Source organism: Capricornis sumatraensis, chromosome 18, assembly GCF_032405125.1.
Source record: "Capricornis sumatraensis isolate serow.1 chromosome 18, serow.2, whole genome shotgun sequence".
Taxonomy (NCBI): Eukaryota; Metazoa; Chordata; class Mammalia; order Artiodactyla; family Bovidae; genus Capricornis; species Capricornis sumatraensis.
In genome coordinates this window covers 20681913-20704785 of record NC_091086.1, presented here as the reverse complement: position 1 = coordinate 20704785, position 22873 = coordinate 20681913, and the positions used below count along the sequence as shown (strand labels likewise).

At 39.2% G+C, this 22873-nt stretch overlaps 2 protein-coding genes across 2 annotated transcripts in view; one reads left to right on the top strand and one right to left on the bottom strand.

The window, feature by feature from the left end:
- The window catches only part of SGTB (small glutamine rich tetratricopeptide repeat co-chaperone beta), a 44649-nt gene extending 28965 nt beyond the window's left edge, over nt 1-15684 (bottom strand). Inside the window, exons 1-4 of the mRNA XM_068990726.1 lie at nt 15585-15684; nt 8071-8174; nt 5017-5086; nt 667-766 (exon numbers count right to left, since the gene is read on the bottom strand). Coding sequence (XP_068846827.1) covers nt 667-766; nt 5017-5086; nt 8071-8174; nt 15585-15684 — 374 coding nt within the window. The remainder of the gene's footprint in view (nt 1-666; nt 767-5016; nt 5087-8070; nt 8175-15584) is intronic.
- A 1586-nt stretch (nt 15685-17270) lies between these two features.
- NLN (neurolysin) overlaps nt 17271-22873 on the top strand; it is a 94298-nt gene continuing 88695 nt past the window's right edge. Inside the window, exon 1 of the mRNA XM_068990612.1 lies at nt 17271-17309. The gene's annotated coding sequence lies outside the window, so the exon portion shown is untranslated. The remainder of the gene's footprint in view (nt 17310-22873) is intronic.

Below are 22873 nucleotides of genomic sequence, written 5' to 3'. Positions count from 1 at the left end.
AAGAATTTTCAAATATTTTCAAAGAAGCTGAAATAATTTTGAAATTAGCATCAACAAATTTTTTAACATTTTTCATACTTTTATATATTGTTAGACCAACTGAGTACATTTCCAAGGAGAGATCCAAAGTCGAGAAAATCTTAAGTCCAGAAAATAATTTTAGAAATAAAGATGTTCATTGTAGCTGTATAGTACTGGGAGAAAATGGACAATTTCAATGTCCATCAGTGGGTCAAGAGTTAAGCAAAGTAAGGTACATTCATCCATTTATTAAAAAATAGTCCTGTTTGTTTGCCAGCCACAATGAAAGGTACTATAAAAAAGATTAGGAAGTAATAGGAGACTAATTCATATCTATTTAAGTAATGTTTATGAAGGATTTAAATAAACTAAGGACATGTTTGTGATATGCCCAGTGAATAAAAGATGAACCTGAAACTGATTACACTTACATCAAACAACATATGCCAAAAGGTTATTAGTAACAGCAGTTGCCTGTAAGTGGTAAATTTATGAGTTTATTTTCTCCCTTCTTTATACGTTTCTAAACTTTCAAAGTTTTCTAAATAAAAAAGAACAAATTTTACAGAGCTATAAAAGACTCCTTCAGAGCTATTAATGTAAATGTTTAAGAACTGTAAACCTGCCACAATCATGCTAGTTTACCTGTTACAATAATAAACTGCATTATTTGAATCCAATTCTATCGCCTGTGTGTAACAATCCACTGCAGCAGCATAATTTTCTTCTTTCATGTGATTATTGCCTAAAACAAAGTAATCAACAGGTACAGTAAGTACAATATACAGGAAAAAATGTAAAGTCTGGAAGATAAATTTTAATCATAAAAAATTACAGTAATACGAAGGACAATAACATGATTTTTCAGTCACACTGGAGATAAATTTTATATAGAACTATAGAGCTGATGGAGAAGGCAATGGCACCCCACTCCAGTACTCTTGCCTGGAAAATCCCATGGACGGAGGAGCCTGGTAGGCTGCAGTCCATGGGGTCGCGAAGAGTCGGACACGACTGAGCGACTTCACTTTCACTTTTCACTTTCATGCATTGGAGAAGGAAATGGCAACCCACTCCAGTGTTCTTGCCTGGAGAATCCCAGGGATGGGGGAGCCTGGTGGGCTGCCGTCTCTGGGGTCGCACAGATTTGGACACGACTGAAGCGACTTAGCAGCAGCAGCAGCATAGAGCTGATACTCCTTAGTCTTCAACGTGTTTGAATGATTTTGAACTGCAGAGTCTTTCAAAAATATTAATGTTTGAATATCTTATAAAACCAGACTTCAATAAGTGAGTAAATGCTACAGTAAATGATTTTCTCTTGGCAAAATCTAATCTCTTCTCACTTTCCTTATCTTCATCTCCCTCTTCCCTTTTAGAGCTGCTATGGGGTCGCACAGAGTCGGACACAACTGAAGCGACTTAGCAGCAGCAGCAGCAATCCCCTTTTATGGGAGAATCCCACGGAGGGAGGAGACTGGTAGGCTACAGTCCATGGGGTTCCCAAAGAGTCAGACACGACTGAGCGACTTTACTTTACTTACTAATCCCCTTCCAGGTGGACCACCCTCTACAATCACTATCTCAGTCTGGACCTGGTTCCTTCCCTGTCAAAACATATACCTGCTAATGAGCAAGCCCTCCGAACATGCTGTGGGGGTAAGCTACAAAAACTAACTGTGTCAATATGTTACTGGCAGATAATATTTTTTTATGTGTTATCCTTTCCAGAGATAGATTCTTTTCTAAAGGGGATTATGGGAGATTAATTTCTAGAAAGACAGCATTTCAGATACCACAGCTAGCCCACAGGATACTGATCTTCAGGAAAGGCATCTGCAGATACATCTGGCAACAATTTAGCTACATTAACAACTGCTCAGCAAAATAAGGGATTTCCTGTGGCTATCTTCTGTATTCCATTAAACAGAAAAAAAGCAGTATGCTCACTTATAATAACCGATTCTCAAAAATGGAAATTTTCAAAACACTGGGATTAGAAGGAAGGATTTATATAACAAAAGCTTCTATTATTTCTTCCAGTTATTTCTAAACTAGAAGCTCTCCTATTAGCCTTTTTTTAACAGATCATTACATACTTATTGGGAGAAGTATGTAAATTTGCAGAGAACAGGAAGATTAAAGGAAAGACATCTAAAATCATACAAAAGATACTGCAAATTTAGAAGCAGAAACGGATATAAAGAATGATTGCTAAATGGATATTAAGTGATTTCTACATGATTTCTCTTTGGGATGACAAAAACGTTCTTTAGTTGTGGTGATGGATACACAACTCTGTTAATCTACTAGAAACCAATGAATTCATACATGTCACAGTGTGTCATGTGGTATGTTAATTATAGCTCATTAAAGCATTTCTTTAAAAGTCAAAAAATTAATTTAAATCCCACCTTCCATAAGAAATGAGTATAAAGCCTCTAAGGAAGAGAAAAGGATTACATAGTTTTTATGATTGAGTAAGAAATTAACAACATTAGTACTTTAACTACTCAGTACTTAAATAGATTAGCTTGTTCTGTGTAAAAGATTTAAATTTTATGGGTTATGTGGATTTTCTTTTTGTTGGATCTTTGTGTCTTGGCATGACCTCTCTTGGGTTGTATTAAAACCTAGAGTATGCCTTTTCCCATAAGCCACATCAAGTGTATAGCTACTAAAATGTATCTATATGTCTATCTAGACAGATAGTGATATTAATGATAAAAAGATTCAAGTCAAAAAATATTCAATATACAAAAAGTCAGGACACAGATATTTGTGAAGATACCTATCACTAGGTACTGCACAGCACACTTAGACACAGTACTCTCCTGTCTCCTTTATTCCTCAAGACAACCCTTTGAGATATGTCTTTACTTCTGTAACAAGGCAGGGAATGACAGCAATGAACACGTACTGGTTTTGTCTGATCTTACTGAAGCTTTTCAGCAGCAAAGCACACAAAAATATTTGAAAGCAACCTTCTGGGAAGGTACTAGCTAACTAGAAACCTTGATTAACACAGGTAAGTATAACATGCAGTATGGAATAACTATGCTTGACCATCTACCACAGCCATCTGTTTTCACATGAATAGCAAAATCTGTACGACAGCTGCTTTAACTTTATGGGTAATGTGTCTTAGATGTGACAGATCCTAGGGAAAAGCAAAGGATAAGAGCTTTTGGTTAGAGGTGAAAGCAGTTAAGTAATTCAGTCTACCCATGCTGCCACGGTAAATAAGCCTCACTCTGCAGCTCCTTCCAACCCTCAACTTACTAACATTCATTATATCAAAACAAACTCGAGGAAATGCAGACTCCCAGTGTTCTGCCATGCAGATGGAGTAAATGTGAGGGACAAAAAATAAAACTTCAATTTGCCATTTAGTACTAGAGCTAAAGCAAGAGAGCTGCAAAAGCAAAATGTTTAGCGAAGCATATAATATTATACATCACTGAGGATTTCACACACTACAAAAGTCTAAGTGGAAGGAAAAAAAATCAAATTAAATTTCTTTGATTAGAATAATATATGAAAATGCATTTGTATCTAGATAGTTTAAATTCAGTCATTGGGGAACACTGTAACTCAAACAGCAATGAGGATCTGACTGTTACTTTATTCTACAGGTAATTTGTGAAAGTCCTAATTCTAAAATTTTAAGTCACTGTAGTAATAAGATTTCTTAAAGAAAATAAAAAATTGAAAACCGAACACAGCACTTTCTAATGTTATCCAAAGAAGATAATCACACAATAGTGAAAGTAAATATAGACAAAGATACAAAGACAGTGTTACTTAGGATTAAAAAATTATCTGTCTAGGTCAGTAATGGTCACACAGTATCATGGAACACTATGCAGCCATTAAAAACACTGATATAGTGTAATTTATAGACCTAATAGAGAGAACCATGCTTGAAAAATGGGAAAAGCATATTCTTTTTCCTATCTACTTTTTAGACACCAACTGATTTTTTTAAATAAAAATTCAACTGTCCTATTCAGAGTATGAACTTTAAAAAAAAAAAAAAAGGCCAGAAAATAAAACATTTTTGTACAGCTTCTGAACATTACAAACTCCCTAATAACTCTGTGCCCATTGGACAGGGTCTTCTCTGACTCTCATTCACTGGTGAAGATCAGGACTCTGCCCTACAGCTCCTTACTACAAATCTTATAGACCTGACCTGGCTTGCCTCTATAGCTTAACATAACTGACCATGAGAGAAAAATTGAACCCGGATTCTCAATGCTGACTTATTTATAAAAAGCAAGCATGCTCCAATAGCTTCCCTCGTGGCTCAGATGGTTAAGAATCTGCCTGCAACGTGGGAGACGCAGGTTCAATCCCTAGGTCAGGAAGATCCTCTGGAGAAGGAAATGGCTACCCACTCCAGTATTCTTGCCTGGAGAATTCCATGGACAGAGGATCCTGGCAGGCTACAATCCATGGGATCACAAAGAGTCAGACATGACTGAGCAACTAACACTTTCACGTTCATGCTTTCTATAGCCACTATTAGAAAATTTAATAACACAGTAATCAAACGTGCTAGCTAATAAACTCTTAAGTGCCATATACATACATTAACACATGTCAAAGAACTCAAAACCACTAAATACAGGAAAGTTAAAAACAATATTGAAAACCATTTTCATGTCTTTTATTTAGCATGAAGACTTTGGGATCCTAGAGTACGCATAGCAAACGCAGGTACAAGAATCACCTCTTAAGTGATTTGTTTTGCAGGTTTTCCTCACAACAGATCTGCTTCTTTGAAACAAGCCATACTCGGATCTTTCACAAGCTATTCTCTATTTCCAGGCCTCTTCCCTATCACATTCATTTCTGTTTCACAAATGCCACGAGGACTTATGACAATCCAGTCTTGGCAGTATAAACCAGAATCTTACCAGTTCGTAGTCACTTTCCCTAGCACTGCAGAAACTTTTTACTAAATAAGTCATTTTTCTATGAAACATTTACCTTCATCTTTTAATTGGTCAGCTTTTCCCATATCTTCAGGCACTGAGTTTGAGAGAGGCAGAATGTCATTCTGAAATTAAATAAAATACAATGTACTTCATTCATAGAGTCATCCCAGAGAACTATCAGTTAGAGTAATAATGACTTAACCATTATTTAGTACATCATCTATAATTTCATGTCATGAACTCTACCATCTAAATAACAGTGTTAACAAGAAATAGGGGGAAAGTCCCCTCACATACATTTATTAGAAAAATGAATATGTGGAATTTTTCCAGAAAAAAGTGAACAACTATGAATCAATTTGTTTTACTTGCTTTCACTATATCTAGAAATCCTACTTCATGAACAAAGAATGGAATCAATATACAAAGAATAGTAATAAAAATATGTTCAAGACATTGTTTAGTGAAAATTCAGAAACATAGTGCTAATATTCTAAGAGAAAACCTACTAAGTCAAATTCACAGGTACCAATAAAGCATTTATAATATGACCCTGTTATTTAAATATATGCAAAAATATTCATACATATGCTGGCTGAAAATCAAAGAATGGTAAGGTACACACAAAAAGTTAACAGTAGGAATATTTGGAAGTAAGATTTTTCAGTCTCTTCTTTATATCATTTCATATTGTTTAAACTTTTTAAAACAATGGTCATAAATTCCTCATAAGATAAATAACAGTATGAGATTCCTGCTTTTAGCACCTACTATCATCCTCAAACCTCTTTTGCAATAATAAAGTTCAAGCCAAAGTGCTTATGAAAACTAAATAAAAATTTAGAAATGTCCTGAGTGGTAATAGGAACACAATGTATTTTTCCATTTTTGAAAGAGTCTTTTCAAATTGTGTTGTTTTTAAACTTGACTCTGAAGTTCATAAATGTTTATAATTTTCAAAAAGGCATAATTTGGAGTCAATATACCTATGTATCATATTTAAAATACATTCACCATTACCTTTGTTTTGACTAAAATGGCAATAAACTTGATAGCTCTAACACTGGAAATATACTTTGTTAAATATACACAAATCTTCACAGGTACAAAATCACTATAAGGTATGTAAGTTGTTCTTATGGTTTTTAGTCTTTATCAATCAGTTTTTCTAAGCAAAGTATTAAAATAAAAAAGTACAGAATCAAATAGGAACATTAATAGGTAGAGATCACTGCTTAAAATTGACTGTTTCAGCTACTCAGGATGTAAGTGTAGTTCAAAGATGCATTGCTGCCCTGCAGTACTTGCTTTTGAGTTCCTTCTATTTCAGATCTCCTAACAAGCCTAGGCAGTTTATGTATGCAAAAGTGACTTTGGGGGGTCAAAAAATGGCATATTGAAAAATGGGTTATAGTCCATTCTGTCTTCTACATCCTTCTGAATGATTTTAATGAAATTGCCACAGTTTCACAACTTTGGAAATTAATTCTCATATTTATGAAAACATTTGAGCATTCCACAACGTGAGGACAAGTGTTATCTACTTTATATAGGAGAGAATCCACTTAGTATATAAACTTAATTGGGGAGGAAAGCAGTATCCTAAAAATAAACTGCCCAACATAACAACCAAGTACAATTGGAATGGCAGTGATTTCTGTAATTGTAACAGTCTTGCTGCTTCAAACCAGTTTTAGACTTTCTCTGCCATACCCTGCTAACAGACACCTACACAATAAGTCGTACCTGTTAATAGGACTGTGAAAGGACTGATACCACAAATAACCCCATGTAGATATACTATGGAGCCAGTTTTAAGAAACTATATATTTAAAATAGTAAGCAACAAATTTTTACAAGTAAATCCAATCAGAAATAGAAAAAAAAAAAAAAAGAAAAGAGCTCTATTCAAACAGTGTAAAAATCAATCTGAGTTTCCCGGGAAGAAAAATAGTTTTGATCTCTTCAGTACTAGTCAGTGATGACAGGAGCAAAAAGAGTGAGCAAATCCAAGCCCTGTCTCAAGCACAAGCCTCTTCTGCACGTTGGAGTAAAGGTCAGCCCTGCCGCTGCCATGCCCAGCCTCTGAAATAGGGCTCCCAGAGGAGGACGTGAGCCCGGACAGTGAAAGAACCACAGAAGCCAAAGAGAAGAACAGCTCCACGGAGGCATGCCACTAGCTCCTCACATCTTCTCAGACGACTGGAATTCATCTATTTGATGAATTAATGTGTAACTGTATTGTCCTTTTTCCAAGTATAAAAGGAGGGAGCAGCTTACTGCCAAATCACCATTTTCATTGCAACTCTAAGGACCTCTTCCCAGGGAATTCTAGAAAGAGTGTGTGTGGTATTCTCAGCAATGTCCCTGCCAGGCTGAAGATACCCTGCATGTTTCAGCTCCTCTCCTGAGTTCCTCAATCTGTACTGAAGCTTGAATACACAGTGAGAATACTAAAAAGAGATTCACGTGGCACCAAAATGTAATGAAAAATCACATGGGAGGTCCTGCTGGGGCCCTAAACTCACCAACCTTAAGATTTTTCAATCTTATCATCCATATTTCCTGAAAAGGTCAGAAACCAGACAGCATGTACACAGCCCCAGGGAGCAGATATCAGCATCCTTGGCTTTCAGTCTTGGTTTTGCACACTAACCACAGAACCTTTCCCTGTTTAAAGAGCCCCATTAATGGCCAAATTTGATAAAAATCTATCTCAAAATGATGATGCCTTTTTTACATAGTTTCTTCCTAAACATTAAGATTTTTATTTTTAATTTGTATGTCACATTTCAGGGGACCATTAATTCAGAAGTCAGAAATTTAAAAACACCCAAATACTATCAAAGACTTAAGAAGTTCAATTAAGATATATCATTAAGTATAAAAGAAGGTGAGAGGATGAGGAGAGTTACTAATATGAAAATCTAGTGCACAGTAAAAGTTACATTTTTAGGTCCCAAATCATATCCATGTGGACTATCTTATTTATACCCAGGAAGAAGTTAGTTACCTAAGCCTGGCCCCTCCAATATTAACAATCCAACGTAATCCTGTAGTCACACTTAGATAATCCCATACTAATGAGGAAAGGATGGGAGCTTACCTTACAGAAGGAATTTGTGAACATTTCTGCCAAAGGCTGTGAAACTGCTAGATGTGTGTCTTCTGCGCTGATTTTAAAAACTGTCTCCAAGCACTGAATTGCAACTTGAAATAAATTTTAATAGTGAAAAAAATTAGCAATCTAAAATAAGAAACTTTTTTTTTTTCTGGTAGAAATCTGCACTCTGCAATCTGTGGTAATTCAGCATTTTGATCATAGAACATAAGGAAAACTAAAGGGTTCAGCTGCACAGATTTCTGTTTATAGACCAGCTACTGAGGGAAGACAACTTGGCTTCTTTTTCTTCACTTTCAGAAACATGTTACCTAGAATATAATTTCTCAATATGTGTATTACATCATATTCTTTTTTAAGCAAGTCATTAACAACATATTCCCCATTACCAATATCTTGAACAAAACTTTAAAAAAACTATTTTTTTAAATGTGAAAAATAGAATTCTCAATCTGATTAAAAATAGTGAGAGAAATAGTCTCTGGCATTTAGGAACCACTAAATATTATCCTGATGTACTTACTTAGGTGAAGATAGTTTGGCTTTTAAAAACTCATTCAGGTATGCAAATTTACCAAGCACCTACTATGTGCAAGGTGCTCTTATAAGGTGGCAGAGATACAACAGTTAGCACAAAAATCCCAATCCACATGATGAAGCTTACCCTTAATAGAAGGAGGCAGACAAACACAATTGCTTGTTTTTACACCATTCTACTGAAGCATGATTGACATGTAAGAAAGTGCACATTTTAATGAGCTTGTCCCCTTTACTGGTGTGTTTGCGTGTGTTAAGAACACTTAACATAAGATCTACCCTCTTATCAACTTTTTAAAATTTATTTCTAATTAGAGGATAATTGGTTTATAATATTGTGTTGGTTTTTGACATACAACAACATCAATCAGCCAAAAGTATTCACATGTCCCATCCCTCTGGAACCTCCCTCCCAGCCCCGACCCCATCCCACCCCGCTATGTTGTCACAGAGCACCAGGCTGAGCTCCCTGTGTTACACAGCAACTTTCCACTAGCTGTCTATTTTACATATGGTAATATACATGTTTCAACGCTACTCTCTCAATGCGTTCCCCCCGCTCCTCCTCTGCTGTGTCCACAAGTCTGTTCACGTCTGTGTCTCTATTCCTGCCCTGCAAATAGAGTCATCAGTACCATTTTTCTAGCCTCCACATATATGCAACATTTGTTTTCCTCTTTCTGACTTACTTCACTCTGTATAACCAACCAGGTTCATCCATCTCACTAGAACTGACTCAAATTTGTTCCTTTTTATGGCTGACTCTCTTACCAAATCTGCTGAATAGATCTCCAGAGCTTATTTGTTTAGTATAGCTGAAACGTTGTACCCTTTGACCATTACTTCCCCATTTGCTCTTACCCCAGCACTGGCAACCACCACTGTGCTCTCTCTCTGTTCTTATGCATTTGACTGTTTTAGAGTCCACATTAAAGCAAGCACAGGTGCTTTAATAAGTCAGTTTGCTGCCAGAATGTTTAGTGTTCAACATTAACACATATTTAGAGAGACATATGTTTTAGTAAAAAAAATAAGCCACCACAGCCTTGGAACTCAGGACTCTCATTATCATTATTAATCCAGAAAATAAAAGTCTAATAACCTGGGTATAACAATTTATCTCACTTTTACCTCAAGATTCTCATTTATGAAACAGGGATTATTACATATGGTCCTCCTTTCAGGAATAAATCATAAAAATCTAGACAAATTTTGTATACAAGTTTGCTCGACTCTTACACCAAACAGTAAGAGTCTGATACTGATGATAAGGACAAGCAAAGAATTCTATTCAATGATACCACATCCCATCTATGAAGCACCTTATACTAAAGCTTCCATATGCCAAACACCTGCCATCAGCAGTTCTGATTCTTTTGACACATCTATTAGATGAAGGGGGAAAAGAACTCCACCTATTAGAAATTAAGATACAGACTAACTAGGATGCCCAGGATCACTGGACTTGATTCATCAGTTCAATTCAGCAAATATTTATTGAGCACCTATCATGTCTCAGGCCCTTTTTATATATCAGTGAACAGAAAAAACTCCTGACCTCTCGGGGCTGTCATTCCACTGGAAGATGGAGAAGAAGACTGTAAACAAACAATAATAAGAAGTAGAACAGGGCAGAAAGGATGGGAATGCAGAAGGCAGAGGAGGGAAGTGGGCTCCAGGTTTAATGGAGTGCTCAGCGAAGGCCTCATTCAGAAAAGAGGACCTGGAGATGGGGATATTACCATTATCTAGGGGAAGAACATGCTAGGCAGAGAAAACAGATGTAACAAAAGTCTTCATTTATTTATTTTGATAAGTCTTTGTTGAATTAGTTACAACATCGCTTCTGTTTTATGTTTTGGTTTTTGGGCCCCGAAGCATGTGGGAATCCCAGCTTCCAAACCAGGGATCCACCCTCCCCCTCTGCAGGGGAAGGTAAAGTGTTAACCACTGGACTGCCAGAGAAGTCCCTGCAAAAGTCTTTAGGAAAGAAGATTTGGTGCATTCAGAGTGAGAAAGCTAATCTGACTAAAGCCAAGTGAGAAAGAGAAGGAGTCTTTGAACTGGCATAGATCTGACATGGTCTGTTTTAAAGGATCACTGATGGCTGCATTAGGAAGAGTCAATGAAGGAGCAAATGTAGAAGCAGAGAGACTAGTTAGAGGCCATCACTGTAAATAAGTACTTAGTTCTATCCATAGTTAATATTGGTGGAGGTGCGAAAATGTCAAGATATATTTGGAAGGGACAGCCAACAGGATTTATTGAATAATTAGATGCAGAGCCTAAGAGAGGGAGAAGAGTTCACAATGATAAGAAAACTTTTAGCCTAAGCAACTGAAAAGATGGAATTAGGGAACTGAGTTAGGGAAGTTGTGAAATAGAACAGATTTTGGGTGGGAGGATCAGGAGTTCAGTTTTGGAAATATTCATCTTGAGATGCCTGTTAGACATACAAATGAAGATAGCTAGTAGGCAGCTCGATGTAGAAGTTCAGAATAAAAGTCTGGGCTGAGGGTATACATTTGACAGATATCAACATATAAAAAAAAGGATGGTTAAAGCCAAGAGGCTGAACTATAACACCAGCGAAGTGAGTGCAGATAATGAAGAGAAGATCAAGCACTGGGCCCTGGATACATCCAGGGATCAAACCCAGGTCTCCCACATTGCAGCCAGATTCTTTACCAGCTGAGCCACCAGGGAAGCCCAAGAATACTGGAATGGGTAGCCTCTTCCTTCTCCAGGGGATCTTCCCAACCCAGGATCGAACCAGGGTCTCCTGCATTGCAGGCAGATTCTTTACCAGCTGAGCTACCAGTATATTCCTAGTATATTCCAGGTCAGGGAAAAGAAGAGGAATCAGCAAAGGAGACAGAGAAAGAGCATACAATGAGATCGGAAGAAAACCAAGAAGAGTATGAGGTATCCTGGAAGCCAAGTGAATAAAGCATAACGGGGGAGGGAGAGGGAATGAGGGAGCCATCATCAATTTTACCAGGGACTGCTAACAAGCAAGATGAAGCCTGAAAACTGACCCTTTGAACTACATCCCACAGAAATCACTGACGACCTTGATGAGACCAGTATGAGTGGAGAGATGGAGGCAAAGGCCTATGTGAGGCGAGTTTAAGAAAGAAGAGGAGAGGAACTGCAGAAAGCAAGTATAGACAATCCTTTCAAAAAATGTTCCAGCAAAAGGGAGAGAAAAAAAAGTAGGCACTAGTTCAGTGGGGGAAAGGGTGGATAGTAGTACAGCAAGAGTAATCAGTTACTGGTTTTGATTTTTTAAGAAGGGAGAAAGTTTATATTCTGATGGAAATGATCTAGAAGAGATTGAAAATTTGCTCGTGTAAGTCAAGGAGGGTAAAATAACTACAATGAGAGCCTGGAGTAGGGGAGACAGGATGAGATCTAGTCTGCAGGTAGAGGGGTTTCATTTAGAACAGACAATGGATAGTTCACCTATGGTGTCCTGGGCTTCTATGACAGAAGTTCTGGGGATTGGGAGGTTCAAGATCAAGATGCCGAGAGAGTCAATGTCTGGTGAGGACCTGCTTCCTGGTTCACAGACAGCACCTTCTTCCTTTGCCCTTACATGGTGGAAAGAGTGAGGGAACTCTCTGGTGGCACTAACCCCAGTCACGAGGACCCCACTTAATACCATCACACTGGGCATTAGAAAGTGAAAGTGAAGTCACTCAGTTGTACCCGACTCGTTGTGACCCCGTGGACTGTAGCCTACCAGGCTCCTCTGTCCATGGGATTTTCCAGGCAGTAGTACTGGAGTGGATTGCCATTTCCTTCTCCAGGGGATCTTCCCATAGGTCTCAACATTTGAATTTTGGGAGGACACAAATATTTAGTCCACAGTATATGGTAATAGGCAGACAGAGTATGTGTGTACTGATGCTGGTGTCAGGTAGATGGAGCAGAGGGAGTCTATGGAATATTCTTATTACTTCAATTTCTTGATGGAGCAAGAAGCAAGGACATCAACAAAAAATCTGTACAAGGGAGAAGATTTGCGGTTTTGAAAAGGCATGAAAAAGTGTTAAAGTGGTCATCTAGGAGAGCACAAATGTGAATGCAGTTGGAACAGAGGGCAGCATTAAAGGTTCACTTGAGGCTTCTGGTCATGAATTCAAAGTAGGACTAGTCAGTAAGGCTGTGCATCATCCCATCTATACACAGTCACAGAGATAGGGGCATGGAATAGGTGGAGGGTCGGATTCAAACAAGTTTTGCAAGAAAGGGAGCCATATACACCAGCATGATTATAATGATCAACCATGGACTTTAAGCTGGGGGGAGTGAAGTAAGTCAGAAAGAGAAAAACAAATATCGTCTATTAACACACATATATGGAATCTAGAAAAATGTTACTGATGCATCTATTTGCAGGGCAGGAACAGAGACACAGATGCAGAGAATGGACTTGTGACCTGCAGCGGGGAAGGAGAAGGTGGAAACTGAGAGAGTAGCAGTGACGTACACACGCTGCTGCTGCTGCTGCTGCTAAGTCGCATCAGTCACGTCCGACCCTGTGCGACCCCAGAGACGGCAGCCCACCAGGTTCCCCCGTCCCTGGGATTCTCCAGGCGAGAACACTGGAGTAGGTTGCCATTTCCTTCTCCAATGCATGAAAGTGAAAAGTGAAAGTGAAGTCGCTTTACAATGTTGTGTTAATTTCTGCTGTACAGCAATGTGAATCAGCCATATACATATGTGTATATATATATATCCACTCTCTCGTGAGCCTCCCTCCCACCCCCCGCCATCCCACCCATCTAGGTCATCACAGAGCACAAAGCAACTATATTCCAATAAAAAAAGAAAGCAAAAAAAGAGAAGAAGAAGAGGGGTGTGGAAAGATAAAGGATCAACAGCTTGGAGGTATTGGTAGGGTCAAAGAACTGATGGAGTATGAATTCTGTAAGGAGTGAGTTGGAAAAACAAGCAGCAGAAATGAAATGTTTAAGACAGAGTTTATGGAGAATAACAACAACAAGGCCTAGGGAAGAGTTTCTCAACCTTGGCAACTGATATTTTGGACTAGACAGCTCTTTATTGTTGGGGTCCATCTTGAGCATCTGTGGTATCTTTATTTGTGACCTCTACCAACTAGATGTCAATAGTACCAGCCCCATTCCCACCATAACAATCAAAATATCTCTAGATACTACAAAATCAAGCCAAGCTCTCTAGATACTACAAAATCACCCCAAACTGAGAACCACTGGTCTAGGTTACGACCAAGCAAGAGAGTGGTGAGATCGCTGGAGCAGTGAAAGTCAAGGAACTTAGTGGGAGAGAACTGGAAGCATTATGAATGAATGCATTACAATCGTCAAGAATGAAGACAGGATAGTGTTAGAGAGATAGTGAACAGGAGCCACGATAGGGAAAACATGAAGCAGATGTCAGCTGATGACAATTAAGAGGAGTGGGCGACACAAATCAGATGACAAGGTTCAAAGCTGATGATAATACACTAGCTTCCCCGTAGTGGTAAAGGTAGTGTGAGAACTCAGGCTCCTCTCCGAGGGCTTTTTTAAATGTCTAGAAGGTGGGCAGATATTACCACGTGATTTTATGTTCAATTAAATTAGACTCACTGAGTCAAAAATAGGGGGTCGGTCAAAAACAATTGGCACCATTTCTGACTGCCATATATAACACACAGCTGAAGACACATATTTTCGGCTGACTACTATCCTCAACATAGGACACAACATCTTGGTTTTAAAAAAACTCTTTTTTTTTAAAATTTTCTTTCAGGCCCTTAAAAGTATTATACTGCCTTTGATGACAAAACAAACATCTTTAATTAAATGATTCCATTATCTGTTTGCTACAGAGTAACTATAAACAACATTTTCCTTAGATAACCAGTCGCCTTTATCTTCACATGGTCTAACAACCAAGGAGGACAAAAAGACCTTAATGGACTGATTGCAATCTCCAACTGCGAATCACAAGCTCCTCTCACTGCCACCTGGAAAGATTATCTCACCAGATTGCAAGCAGATTTAGAGCAAATGCTCAATTTGCATCCCCACTTCCTAAAGCATATTCACAGGGGGAAGTACTTGTTGAAATTAATAGATGTGTCCCCCTTTATAGGAGAAACAGCTCAAGATGGAAAATTCAAATTGTACTGTTATCTATTAAATTCTCCCCAATGCACTATCTTATTGAAATAATTAAGTCTTTAGGCCACAAGGAAGCTGGCTCACTGAACCTCCACGAGCCCATCTGCAAAATTCTATCTTCTTACGGTTATACTGAATTTAAATTTTCTAATGCATAAGCATGAAGCAGAAAAGATGGTGTCAAGGAAACATGTGATGCTATCATCCAAGTCCTGCTCAACTTTACAGATTACCAAATCTAATATTTAAAGCTAACATAAAACAAGGGTGATATCCTCTTATTTCAAGTCCCCCAGTAGGAAGTTATTAGAGATTAATAGTTATTAGACTTTTGCATAGTGCTTTAATAATGACTAAGGTGTTTTCAGACATTGATTCTAAACTGGATGCTTTTCTATTAAAAGAGAGGATCTTCAGAGTAAGAACCAGGATTTAAATCTCAGCTTTGTCACATATTAGCTGTGTTAGATTACTTAATCTATCAGGTTTCACTTACTTCTCTGTTGAATGGGGATATAACTAACTTAACAGTTACCATGGAGAAAAATTTCCCTATAATATGAATAGCATAGTTCTGATACATAATAGTTGTTCAATAAACAAACAAAAGTCCTCTTATCTTGTTAACTGGAAAAAAAAAAAAAAAGCCTCAGAGGATGAAAACATTACAACCTTACCATAAGGTCTCTCTTCTTGAAAAATCAACAAGATATTCTGATTTTGAAACAACAGATCATAAAGTCAAACTTATAGATATTTTAGTCTTTATAATCATAACACAAATGAACAGGGAGAACAGGTGCCTACCTTCCAAACTTTCTTGCTCATCTGAGGTATAAGCATCCATCTGACTTTGTTCCCGTAAGAAACGAATAACTGCATAAACGAGGTGCTTGATGGATGACATGTTCAAAGCTTAAACTTTTCCTTGAAAAGAAAAAGGAAAACACTGAATTAAGTAATTTTAAAGAAGCAGTGAAGAAGATTATAAATCACAAAGGTCATAAATTACATTAAAGGTAAAAAGCAAAAACAAAAGTCTGAATTACTTTCACTCTTTTCTTTTAAAGTCAAGAGAGCACAAAATATTGATATGGTAACGTATGACATTTTCATTTACACCTAGGAATATCAGGTTATGTTAAAACTTGCAAAAGTAAATTTTTTCTCAAAACATGTACAACATAAGCTTAGATTCTCACTGAACAGCTCACTATATCTTAATAGTTTCTATGATAGGTATCCAGATAGGGGTACAGATACAGAAATCCCCAAAAGGCTTTAGTACTATTTTGAGGGAGATTTCATACTGCTGACTCAGAAGCTGATCCACGCAGGGCATCTTCCTTTATTTCATGAAATTTTTTTCAAATGTATGCATAATTTACAGTCGTAGGTGGAGACAGTTACCTGATGAGGAAATTTATTAGTGAAAGGTTGTTCAACCATTGAGGGTCATTTTTAATAAAAATGCCATTTCTATTCAATCAACAGACATGTCAGATAATCATTGCCCAAGTCGATGGATACTACAAGCCGACCAATGCTCTCTGCAGTAGCTGTGCTCTCGTGGACAGACTGGAAGCTCCGGGTCATGTTCATTCACATGGAATACTATCGCATCCAAACAGTGGCGCAGGGCCAGACGGCATTAATGGCTTATTTCCACTAAATCGCATCATCCATCTGCTCACCAGGTTCCCTTATTCAAAGCCAGGGTGTGGTACCCACCGCGAGGACGTTTACTGCTCGGTGCTTATATTAAAAGAGAGCCCAGCCTATAGGCCAAGGGGCTGCAAGTCCTAAATAAGGACCCAAGGCAGAAGGGTGCAAAAAGAATGGGGAGGGGGAGAGGGGACGCGAGGCAAAAATGAAGTCCAACCTCCTCCAGGCTTCTCCCCATTCCTCTCCCCGGAGCACATCGACCTCCTTTCTCCCTCCCTTCGTTACCCAGGCCTCGCCTTAGCCTCAACAGCGTTTGCTGCGGGTGAGCCGTGCAGGCCCGGACTGGGGCGGCGGGAGACGCACCCTTCCCCAGACAGAAGCCCCTTACCAGGGAAGAGGATGCGAAACGGTGGCAGCGGCCCGAGAGCGTCCGTAAGTGTGTCCACTTGCCCCCTGGTTCTCCGGGCTTCAGCCTGGCTTGGGAGCGCAGCACCGCAGCCAGAGGTGGCCCAAACTTCCCCGGCTCCCAGACCGCCGCCGCCCCTCAGCCCACTCCTCGCTGCGCTTGGCTCCGGGCCGCCGTCTCGCCAGAACCGCCCCCGGGGCGGTGCGAGACGCATGGGGCGGGGCCGAGGCGGGGCCGGGGCGGGGCTGAAGTGGGCGCCAGCGTGGGGCTGCCGCACGTGGGAGGGTTCAGGCCCAGCTGGCCGCCGCCGCCACGGTTGCCTCCTGCGCTAGGCCACCGCACCGCTTCCCGGCGCCCCGCCACCCCCACCCCCAGACCGGAGGACAACGCGCCCGCAGCCCGTCGCCTCCCGGCTCTCCCATGATCGTCCAGTGCCTTTTGGCTGTGCGAGGCCTCCACAGGTACCCCCCGTGCGCGGGTTAACCTTGACCGTGGGCGGGGGTCTTCCGCCTGGTCAGTGCCAGGCGCCCCGGGCCCAGCCTTTCCCAACAGCACCCCTACGACGCTCATGGAACCTTCCCTTCCCACCGCCCTCTTGGTCTACCCCAAGGGACACCTGGCGCGGGAACGTGGGGCCACCTTTCCTTCCTCTGCTCCCTCGGGAGGGCATCCATTCCCTTTGTTTGGGACTGCCTCGACTGCAAGCAGTCAGATTGGTCAGAGGCCCGGCCCGAAGGAGTGCAGAAAGATGATGGGGATAAAATCGTTGGACTTTCGCCCCCATCCGGAACTGCAGACCTGTCGTTAAAAGTGAGGGCAGCTGTAGACTCAGATAACAATTCTCATTTACTCCTCGTGTGCATCGTTGGCACACAGATCGTTTAACATCCACGCAAAATGGAATCGCTATGATTTTGCTGCTTATTTCTGTCCATGCTTTCTAATTTTCTTTTCATTTACTTCTTCCGTATAAAACATTCTGCTTCTTGCCGGGGCTAATTGACATGGCCCAAAATGGAGGAAAAGATTGCTTGGACACGGTTAGGGGCAGCTTCAGCGCTGTTTTGGATAGATTACTTAGCGCCTAACCACACCCCTCTGCAATAGACTAGTAGCAAGATGGTGAGTGAGAGAATGAAATTCTTTTCCCCGCTGCGACGGATGGAGTGGTTTTCAGAAACAATGCGACTATCACCCGCATTCCCAAATCTAGCTTTCAACTGAAAATCCGAATGAAGAACCAACAAAAAAAGGAAGATCCTTATAAAACCACTTTAGAACATAGCAATCAGCATGTAAGCTTTTTAACAGTTTCCTGCTGTACGTTGCCACTCATCTTATGCTGATCAGTCTTTATAGTTTTGGTGCATTGGGAACCTTAAACTAATCATAAAGAGTTCATGTGATGATTTTGGCTGTATTTCAAGCTGTCCTTTTAGTCTGCAGGCTGTAGGTGGAAGAGCTGTCAAATGAAGCTATACCAGCAAATGAGGAAATGTAACACAGGTGTAAGAAGAAAGAATAAATTTCATATAAGACAGTAATTCTCAAACTTTTTAGTCTGAGGATCTCTTTACCGCTCAAAAATTACTGAGGACCTAAGAACTTCTGTTTATATGGGTTATATCTTTCCATATTTACTGTATTAGAAATGAAACCAGGGAGATTTAAAAGTATTAGTTCTTTTTAAACAGTATTACATTTGTTACATGCCTAAGATTTTTAATGAAAAATGACTATTTTCCAAAATGTTTCCTAAAAAAATCACTGAGAAGGGTGACATTGTGGATTTTTTTTCTTGGATTTGTGTGTGTGTGTGTGGTAAAAGATAAATAAAATTTACCATTATAATCATCTTTAAGTGCATAATTCAGTGGCATTAAGTGCATTCACATTGTTACCTAACTATCGCCACTATTCATCTCCAGAGCGTTTTTATTATTCCAAACTGAAACTCTGCATGGGGATTAAACAATAACTTTTCATTATCCCCTCTTCTATTCTCTGGTAATCACTATTCTCTCTCTGTCTTTGAATGTGACTATATTAGGTTCTTCATACTAGTGGAATCTTAGAATATGTGTTCTTCTGTGACTGGCTTATTTCACTCAGCAGTGTGTCTTTAAACTTCATCCATGTGGTAGCATGTGTCAGAATATCCTTCCTTTTTAAGGCAGAATATTATTCTGTAGTACGGATATACCACATTTGTCCAGTTGTCCATCCATGGACATTGGGTTGTTTCTACTTTTCGGCTATTTTGAATAATGCTGCGGTGATCATTGGTGTGCACATATCTGTTTCAGTGTGTACTGTCGGTTCTCCAGGATATGTGCCTAGAAGGGGGATTACTGAATCAGATGGTAATTTTATGTTTAATTTTTGAGGAACCAGCATACTATTTTCCACAGCAGCTATACCATTTTACACTCCTTTGGCAAAGCATAAGAGTTCTAGTTTTTTCGCATCTTCATCAACACTTATTTTCTGTTTTGCTTTTTTTTTTAAAAAAAGAGAACCATCCAAGGAGTGGCACTGTTTTGTACTTTTGCAAAACAAAGGTATGACTTAATAGAAGATGGCTGGATTCTTATATCTGCTTCTTTCCACATTTTTTCTGTTGTACTGGTTTTTTCGGTTTAAGAAAATTGAGAAAATCCCACCCATCATGTGTAGTTGTAAAAAGAGAAGTATTTTAATAGACTTTTTTAGATAATCATGGATATTCTTTGATATCACATCAGAGTTTGACAAGTGGTAGTTTTTGAAGGATGGTTGCAATGTGAAATATGAAACGATCAATGTACTTTTTTTATTGTTACATTAAAATCCATGGATCTGTCTTACAATTTGAATGAATCTTTAACCTATGCATGATTTTGTAATATCAGACACTTACCATTTGGAAAATTGTGGCTCACTGTGTTACACATATCTTTCTAATGTTCTAAGGTGCCTAAAGTTCTATCTACCTTTGCTTTTTGCCATCAGTGCAGATGTCAACCAGGTGAAAATGCAGAGAATGTCTTAGTATTTTTATGAAATTCTTTCAACCTCATGTACTCCTTAAAATGGTCTCAAGAACTACTGCTCATATGCTCATCCAGGAATGCAGACCACATTTTGAGACCACTGATAGGTGTTATGCAGATTCTTTGTTTATGCGTGGAAGGAAATAAACATTAAAAACCATACAGTTGTTACTTTTTTAGGAGCTAGGAATCTGCCATGAATATATCAACTTTTTTGTTACTCAAGGGCATATATTGCAGTTAATCAGTGTACTCTACAATGATCCAGTAGTCATCAACCCCATGCTCTTAAGAGTGACTTAATAACAGAAGCTCTATTTCAAAACCTGTATATTCCTTAAAGAGTAAGTACTTGACCACATGGAAGGCCGTCTGTGTACTCCTAATCATTTTCCTGTTCCTTCTGACACTTGGGAATTCATTTTAGTGTAACATGAGTAACTAAGTAACTGGCTTATGATATTTTTTGGGTTTTCCCAAAGGCAGAGTTACTATAGACCCCTTCCCGAAGCCAGCGTGGCAGCCAGGATCATTGATTGGGGTATTTAGCCAATTTCTTGGGAATAAGTACACTGGGAATCTGGAGATTGAATTGTAGTTGCTGTTCATCTAACCTTGTGACCTTAATTAAATCACCCAATTTCTCGGATTTCTCTTGAATTTCTTATTTTGTAAAATGAAAAGGAGTAGGTTAAATGATGTCTGAGATTTCTTGTTGTCAGCTGTTGTTGTCATTGCAGTTAAACCAGGAGAATTTCCCCTCATGGAGGCCAGATTGCAGACACAGCATGTGAGCCACGCAAAATCTGATGTATATTAAAAAGTAAGGGATAGTTGGGATGGTCAGAGAAATGAGAGAAATGATTCAACAATGCTTAGTCCAAATCATAGCTATGATAGCACTAATTTCATCTTTCTGTTAAACAAAGAACCTTGGTTTGTAAAATTATGGTAGCAATACATATTCCCTGTAGTAGTTGCTGTTCAGTCACTAAGTCATATCTGGCTCTTTGTAGCACACCAGGCTCCCCTGTCCTTCGCCATCTCCTGGAGTTTGCTTAAATTCAGGTCTGTTGAGTCGGTGATGCTATCTAACCTAACCATCTATTGATAAGCAAAAGAAAATATACACAATTCACCTATCCAGAAGAGCCAGTCATTAATAGCTTCTAAAATATTTTTTGTAAAGAGACATATTTTTGCAAATATAGGACTTATTCTGTAATCTTTCTGTAATATAAACATCATTCTATAATACAAATACCTATAATGTAGTTCATTTGTGTGAGGTTTGGTAATCCAATAAACCCTATTTTTTGGACATATCAACTATTTCCAACTTTCTACTATGAGTAAAAGTGCTAAGATCAACATTCTAGCTATCAGATTTTTAAGTCCTTAATTATTTCCATAGCAAGAGTTCTTAATGATGGAACTTGAACATCAAACGGTATGCATATCCTTCAGACTTTTGTTGCTTGCTACATATTCTACTCCAAAATATTTCTACCAAAGTATGCTTTTATCAGCAGACTGTGCAATGTTAGTTTCCTACATATTTACTAACACTGAGCATTTTAGTATTTTTTATCCTTACCAGTTTGATAAGTGGAAACTTATTATAAAAGTTGTTTGCTTTCTGATGTGAGAATTTATTCATATGGGAAATCTTAGAAAGTCAAACAAATTAAATTACAGCCATCCATAACTTAAACAATATTTATGTATCTGACTATAATTAAATAAAATTGAGGTTCTCCCCCCAAATCCAGTATATATATGCCCCAAATTTTTAGAGCAATGGTGCTAGAAAAAGAAAAATTGACTAATGAAAGGTTAGTAGTTAACAATTCTCGAAGGCTAGACTGAAATTATTTATAAAAATGGATTTTTAAAAGTTGAAAGATTTATTTTGATCTTTGTTGTTTTTGTTCTGTCACCTCTTTGATTAAGACAAAGCACAGAACTTCCCTGGAGAAGGAAATGGCAACCCACTCCAGTATTCCTGCCTGGAGAATCTCATGGACAGAGGAGCCTGGCAGGCTACAGTCCATGAGAAAGACCTCCAAGGAAGCGCTTGGCGCCCAGGCCTGGAAGCCGCGTGCACAGCACGCGGGGAAGCGAGGCTCCTTGGGCGAAGAAGAAGCAGCCCACCAGCGTGGGTGCGCAGTGTCGGACATGACTGAGCAACTAACACACGACACACAGAACTTCCATAAGGAGAAGCACCTAGATTAAAATCTGAAGAACCAAGGAAATTGATGTTTATTGAGTGCATATTGTACAATATATCCATAAGCCTCTACATTAGGAATGCCTATGGCCAGGCAGTCTAGACTAGATTATACAGGCTATAGTAATCTGGAGCCAGTTTGCTTCAATTTGTATGCTGGCTCTGCCACTCACTAGCAATGTGATCTCAGGCAAAGTTGCTTAACTTCTCTGTGTTTATTTCCTCATCTCTTAATTGGGAATTGATTGGCTGGTTTCTTCACTCACCAAATATTTACTGAGCATCTAATGTGTGCCAGATAGGATTCCAGTCTAAGGATACAACAATGAACACAGCAGCCAAAATACCTTGTGTTCATGGAGCTTACCTTTGCAGAAGAGATTACTAAGGAAAATATATAGAGTGTGTTAGATGGGGAATTGTGCCAAGAACAAGAGTCGGGACTTCCCTGGTGGTCCATTGGTTGGGAGTGTGCCTGCCAATGCAGGGGACATGGGTTCGATCGCTGGCCCGGAAAGAGCCCACGTGCCGTGGAGCAACGAAGCCCGTCTGCCACAACTGCTGAGCCCACGCTCTAGAGCCTGTGCTCCACAAGAGAAGCCAGAAGCCACTGCAGTGAGAAGCCTGCACCCTGCAACAAAGAGTAGCCTTTGCTGGCCACAACCAGAGAAAGCCCACGTGCAGCAATGAATGAATAAATAAACAGATAATTTTTTTTTTAAGAGCAAGAGTAAAGCCAGAAACAGGGCACCCCAAAATT